This window comes from Arachis duranensis, chromosome 5 (genome assembly GCF_000817695.3).
Source record: "Arachis duranensis cultivar V14167 chromosome 5, aradu.V14167.gnm2.J7QH, whole genome shotgun sequence".
NCBI classification, from domain to species: Eukaryota; Viridiplantae; Streptophyta; class Magnoliopsida; order Fabales; family Fabaceae; genus Arachis; species Arachis duranensis.
In genome coordinates, this window is record NC_029776.3 from 89,509,203 (window position 1) to 89,516,116 (window position 6,914).

Consider the following 6,914-nt stretch of genomic DNA (forward strand, 5'->3'; position numbering starts at 1 on the left):
ATTAAATATTAAAAAAATATAATATTTATTAATTATTTTTATCATATTCTCAAATTATTGTTAGTGACTAATATTTTTTATACTAAATTAATAGTTAATGAATTCCAAAGTCTCTTTATCCTAAATTCATTGGCGTCTTCACATAAAAGAGTAATTTGATGACAACGAATTAAACAGAATATGGTGATTATAGAGGATTTTACATGTCATTTTATAATAGATGTTATAAGCTCGTCTAGCTCAGTCGGTAGAGCGCAAGGCTCTTAACCTTGTGGTCGTGGGTTTGAGTCCCACGGTGGACGTCGGAATTTTAGTTAATAATAAATTCATAATAGCATAGTAAAATAGAATAACTGAATAATCAAAAACAATAAACAATAAAAATCAATGCCATTAAATAATCAATCAAAAGGGAAAAAATAGAAACAAAAAAAAAAAACAAAAGCTCATAAATAAATGACAAATTATCAATAGATTAATTGGAGAAACAAACAAAATTTTTAACACTATGGAGAAGCCTTTGCAGCTTTGCTATTTGGTAACATGCCTATTTTCATTTTCATTGCTAGTAACATGCCTATTTTCATTTTCATTGTTATTAAGTTCTGGTTGTTAGAAATCAAATCCCAAAAAATTGTAGTAAAATCAACATATCAAAAAATAACCATAAAAAAAACATTAAGCAAAAATATTTACCAAAATTCATAGAGAACTATGATTTTTACTGTATGTATGACTTTCACTGTATGTGTGTTTGTACATAATGGGTTAAATTTGAAAAAAGAAAATAATGCATAATAAAAATATTTAAAAGAGAAAAATTACAGAATCTAAACCCACCAATAATCTCTATTACTGACACAATGACTCACATGACACTAAATTAGTAAACTCTTGTTTAGTAGATTCAATCAATTCAAAGGATTCTAAATTCCAAAATTGTAGTATACTATGTACTGACCTGTAATACAATTTGTGATATTCAAAAGCTTAAGAATAAACATTGAAATTTTCTTTTAGACATCAAGTCATAATTAAATGAACCAAAATTAAAAAAAAAATACATATATAAATGCCAAGTCTATATAAATACATATTATGCTTTGTGTGAAAAAGTTAATTTGTGAATGATCCATATATTTACACTTTCTACATTGGTGATATATGTTTGGGGCTGTATTAAAATAAAAAAATAAATTAACTTCTTATTTAATTAGATCCTTACATAGAGAAGAGAAATTTGCCATATCTAATAAGATATTTAGATAGTACTTATACTAAAATTGACGTTAGTAAAATAATTAAGAAGTGAACTGAAATTTACACCTTGAATTATGTACTTCTGTTAATAATGGATTTATATACTAAAAGCACCCATCACTGTTAGTATAGAAAAAATTTTCCTAAAATAAAAAGAAGTAAATAAAATAAAAAACATCATAAATTGAATTTAAATCTTTAACTCTATTATCATTAATACTATATAAATTGATGTTCTATGTTTTGTTAACATATAAGTTGACTACATATATATAGGGTGCATCCTATATCTATTTTTAAACTCTAAGAAAACATAAAATTTGAATACAAATCTATATAAATATAGATCGTTATCTTTTAAAATAAATAGAATTTAATTAGATGGTAAATAAAGATTACCATCATGTTTATGCTTTGAAGTCAGCAGATTCAAGTTGTTCTCCCACCTTGCACCCCATACCAATTTATTTTAAAAAAAAAAATCACAGTGACTAAGATCACAAAATTTAAAACTTTAATGCAGCTGCAAGATAAATAATGATAGGTGCAGATTTTAAATACCACAAATTTACTGGCAAGTATATCAGATCGTACTAAACAATAATTCAGGTGAGTGAGTGTCGATCCCATGAGAATTAATAGATTAAGCAACAATAGCTGAGTGATTAGGCTAGTCAGACAAGCTAATTTGAGTGATGAGTTTCAAATAGCATAAAACAGTAATTCAAGAGAATTCAAGAAAGCAAACAGTGAATGGCTAGTGAAAATAGTATGATAAAACAGTTAAGGTTTTAGAGATATTAAATTTTTGGATTAACAATTCTTATCATCCATTTTAATCATGCAAAGATTCAATTCATGGCAACCTTAAGTGATTAAATCCTAATTCCTTTGCAATTTAATCTCCCCTAACTAAATCAACCACCAATTCCTTGGTCACTTAATTTAAATTAGAAGTTTAAGTCCAATTCTAGTTTATGAGCCACACAAACCCCAAACACCCAAAGATAAGACGATTATATGTCACATATCGCGTTAAATCCAGATATATAGAGAATTGTGAGGAGTTAATTTCAAGTTGTAATTCAAGTGAGTTAACTTTTACAAGATTGAACAAGAATTCAATTAGAAAAAGAGTTATCTTCCAATATACTATAATCCCTAGGATGAAGAACGAAATTAATCCTTGAATATACAACAGTGCATTGATTAAGAGTATAATGACAATAGTATTAATCCATCAAAATAACAGAGCTCCTAACCTTAACAGTGGAGGTTTAGTTACTCATGGCTCAGAGAAAAACCTAAAGTGAAAATATGAAAAATGCGGAACAAGAAAGAAGAGGAGAAGAGAGCCCACAGGGCTGAGTCTTGTCTCCTTTTATATCAAATCCTAATTTTTCTAAATTTCTTAATCAAAAACCCTAAAAACTATAAAAGAAAATCAATTAAAAACTAAATGAGGCATTCCATGGAGATTTGAGGACGCGCTATTGCTGCTAAATGCTGGGAAGTAGCGTTTAGCACCGCTGGATAGAGAGCTTTCCAATGTTTCTGGGTACCTGGCGCTAAACGCCAGGTAGTGGCGTTTAGCGCCACTAGCGCATGACCTTGGCACACTTTACGAAGCATCTAGCACTGAACGCCGAGTCGTGGCGTTTAGCGTAAGCAAACAGAGAGCTTGGCACGAAGGGCAAGGCATGGGGTGCTAAATGCCAGACAGTGGCGTTTAGTGCTAGCTTGACAACATCAAATTTTTTTCTTTTTCTTCTGCACGAACTTTGTCAAAATTGCCCAAACTTCACTTAAAATCATTAAAATAACAGTGTAAATCAAAGTAGCATCTAACATGGTCTAAAACAGTAAATTCTCATAAAAACTCAACAAATGCACATCTAAATTATTAAGAAAAGATAGAAAAGATGCTTGATGAGCAGATAGTTTATACGCTTTTTGACATCATTTTCATATAGTTTTTAGTAGTTTTTATTTAGTTTTTATTAAGTTTTTATAGGTTTTAGTGTTAAATTCACATTTTTGGATTCTACTATGAGTTTTTGTATTTTTGGGCCATTTCAGGTATTTTCTGGCTGAAATTGAGGAGTTGGAGTAGAAGTCTGATTTAGAGACAGAGAAAGCACTGCAAATGCTGTCCAGATCTTACCTGCCTACATTCGAAAGAGCTTTTCTGGAGCTATAGAAGTCCAAATGGAGCGCTATTAACGACTATGGAAGCTAACTTCAAGAGCTTTCCAGAAATATATAATAGTTCATACTTTTCTTCGGATTAGAAGGCCCAAAGCTGGCATCCAACGCCAGCTTCCTGCCCCCTTCCAAGCGTCCAGCGGCCAAAGAGCAGAGCCCAGCGTCCAAAGGCCCAGAGAGGACCCCCTAGCTGGCGTTCCATGCCCAAGGAGCCTCATAGCATGTGTATCTCATCAAAGCTCAGCCCAAACACTCACCAAGTGGTCCTCAGAAGTGGATTTTAGTACTAAATAGACTGTTTTACCCTTACTAGTCATCTGTTTAGTATATAAGGGATCTTATTTATGTAATTCAGGAGACTCTATAACTTTTTACACCTCTCGCTGAGAGAGGTCTGCAATATTTTCGTTTACATTATATTTTCCTTTCAGTATGAGTTTCTAAACCTCCTATGTTGAGGGGAGGAGCCCTGTTGAGTCCTATGAATTAATAAAAATACTATTGTTTCTTCTTCAATCTATGATTAATCTATCTCTATGATGTATATTCCGATCTTCATCATGATCTAACAAATTAGCTCTGTTCATCACATTAATGTGCCTAACAAACACCGACGTCTACTTGGGTTCGTGTGGGTACCTGAAAGAAAAGCACGAGCCAACAGTTATGTTTATACATCTCTTAGATGGTTAATCCATGACTTCGTTGGGGACTTCTTTAGACACCAGTTCAGCCGATTTCCGAGGAGATTAGGGTCTCCGTGGTATAGGCTAGAATCCAAAGAAGCAGCATTCTCTGATATGGAATATTCGACCTTGTCTGTGGCGTTTTGAGTAGGATCACCCAAAGAATGACTTACTAAGCACTTACAGCCTTCCATAGAAGAAGAAGATCAATGACCACGGGCAATGGCTTTGATCACTTACAGCCTACCATAGAAGAAGATCATTCACAAGCAAAGAAGACAGTAGTACCAGAGTTACCTCAGAAAGACAAAGCAACTCCGACTCTCAACTCTATTCCTATCATTTATCCAAGCATTTATGACATATAATCATTAAAGATTTACATAATATTCCAACAACCTTCTGAGTCTGCCTGACTAAGACCTGCAAGAAAACCATATCTTGCTTCAAGCCACAATCCTCGTAGGATCGACCCTGACTCGCTCAGGTATTACTTGGATAATCTAGTGCACTTGCTGGTACTGCTACTGTACGAAATAGTGTGGGTTTTGCGTACACGCGCACTAATGCTCACACATCAAACACGAAAGATTCCAAAATTTGACCAACTAAACTTTATAGCTAAGAATACAAATTAAAATAAGAGTAAAGAGAAAGTAAAATAGTAGGGGTGTAAGTTACCGAACCGGACCGAAAATTATCGCAGAACCGAACTGAATCTTACAACAATCGATTAGAAAACCGAAAAAATCGGTTTTTTTGGTTTTTTTCGAACTAAACCGATCGGTTCGGTTCGATTTTCGGTTGGCTCGGCAGAAACCGAACCGAGGAATGAGGGTTCAATGGTGTGTTTTTACAAAATTGTCCTTTAACCTAGGTATAAAAGAGCCCTATCACACATAACCCTAGCTTTCTTCTTCCCTTTTATGCGAACGGCGATTCTGTCCCGAGCTCTCTTCTTCTCTTCCACGGTTTCACCTCCGATTCGGCGATTCCTTCATGCTCGAGAGAAGGAGACCCTGAGGGAGCCAGTGCTGTCTAGTGTCCACCGTGAAGGAAGTCGCCACTCCTTGCTCGAAGGCGTTCAGTCATCGCCACCGCAGGGTAGCCGTCGCTGGGTCGCCGTCGCCGAGGAGCATTCCATTCACCGAGCAGCAGTCCTGTCACGGAGCAGCAGTCCAGTCGCCAACAAGACTCCAGTGGCCATCGCAGTCCAACACTCCAAATCGAGCGACGATAAGCATAAAGCACTCCTGTCATTCTGTCACCAAGCCATCTCCTGCAAAAAGCAACTCCAAAATGTCTTCTTCGGAGGTTAGAAATTCTGAACAATTGTTTTTAGAGATTTTGTTTAGTGATAATGTGATATTGTGCATTTGTGCTTGATTTAACCTGAACAATTGTTTGTGGTTATGTTTTTTAGAAATTCTGTTTGTGCCTTTGTGGTTATGTTTTTTAGAAATTCTGTTTTCAGATTCTGAACAAGCAGTTATGGATGCTAATATGATTACTATTCTCTTTGGAGAACACATAATATGGGTAGATACTAGATAGACCAACAAATTGTCCAACAGATTCCTATCTCAACAAGTTCAGTCATAAAGCATAATATGGAACTAGAGTACACTAGGATTGGAATTTATTCCATTATCATTTGGCATTTCAAAACAAGTAATTGCAATGCAGTTGGATTTTTCATTGCATATATCAGAAACACTCAACAAAATAGAAAATAAACTGATATGTCACTTTAGTTCCCAATACATACAGGTAGCAAATGAAAATTGTGTGCACACCATAAGAGCATATACTATGAATGATTCCAGTATGTAAGAGTGTAGGACCTTTTGAGAGAGAAATTTTGGCAAATTCCAGTTTCGTGTGCAGAAGGCAAATTTTCTTCCACGGTATTAGTAAATATTCTAGCTTAACTCCTGCTACTTAAAATTTGTTTCCTTTGTTTTTCTATGACATAGAAGCAGACTAATTAAGAAATAAAAAATTTATTTATTTATTATGGTTTTTAATTTCATAAAGATGGTTGGCGGACGGCCTAGTTAATTGTTGGATGTTTCCTTTCACCTAAAAACAAAGAACGAAGTTGAATCACTAATAACTTTAGGTTTATGCATGCACACTATAATCATGTTGTTAATCCCCATTTAGTTATTTTATATATGCACTTTGCAATACATATACTTTAAAATATTACCACTACCTAAAGTTGAAGTTGACATTTTCTTCATAAGAAGAACAAACTGCAACTCCAACAAATCCATCTCCAAGCACTCTGGAAACTGATGAAGAGAATAGCAAGGATGAAGCTAATGAAGGTAACAGAAAACCTTCTAGACCTAGATCTTGGACTTGGAAACACTTTACAAAGGATCCTAATTCCAAACCATCACATCCTAGGGCTAAATGTAATTGGTGTGGTGCATCATATGCATGTGATTCTCATAGAAATGGTACAACTAATATGCGTTATCATTTGTTGAACCAATGTAAAAAATTTCCTAGGGAGTCGGGTGACCCTAGTCAAACAATCCTTACCTTCCAACACAAAAAAGAGGGTGAAGGGGTATTTACTGCAGTTACTTTTGATGCTGAAATGTGTAGAAAAGCCCTTGCTAGGATGATAATTGTTGATGAGCTACCATTCAAGTTTGTTGAGGGGGAGGGATTTAGATTCTATATGAGTATTGTGCAACCTAGATTTCCACTTCCGGGAAGGATTACTGTTGCTAAGGACTGTTGGAATCT

General features: G+C 34.5%; 1 protein-coding gene and 1 non-coding gene across 2 annotated transcripts in view; both read left to right on the top strand.

Annotated features, from left to right (window-relative positions):
- The first annotated feature begins 229 nt into the window (after nt 1-229).
- Nucleotides 230-302, top strand: TRNAK-CUU (transfer RNA lysine (anticodon CUU)). The gene has a single exon. It is a non-coding gene; the product is annotated as a tRNA-Lys (tRNA).
- A 4,775-nt stretch (nt 303-5,077) lies between these two features.
- LOC127747671 (uncharacterized) overlaps nt 5,078-6,914 on the top strand; it is a 3,360-nt gene continuing 1,523 nt past the window's right edge. The window contains exon 1 of the mRNA XM_052261811.1: nt 5,078-5,465. Within this exon, the coding sequence (XP_052117771.1) occupies nt 5,078-5,465 (388 nt within the window). The remainder of the gene's footprint in view (nt 5,466-6,914) is intronic.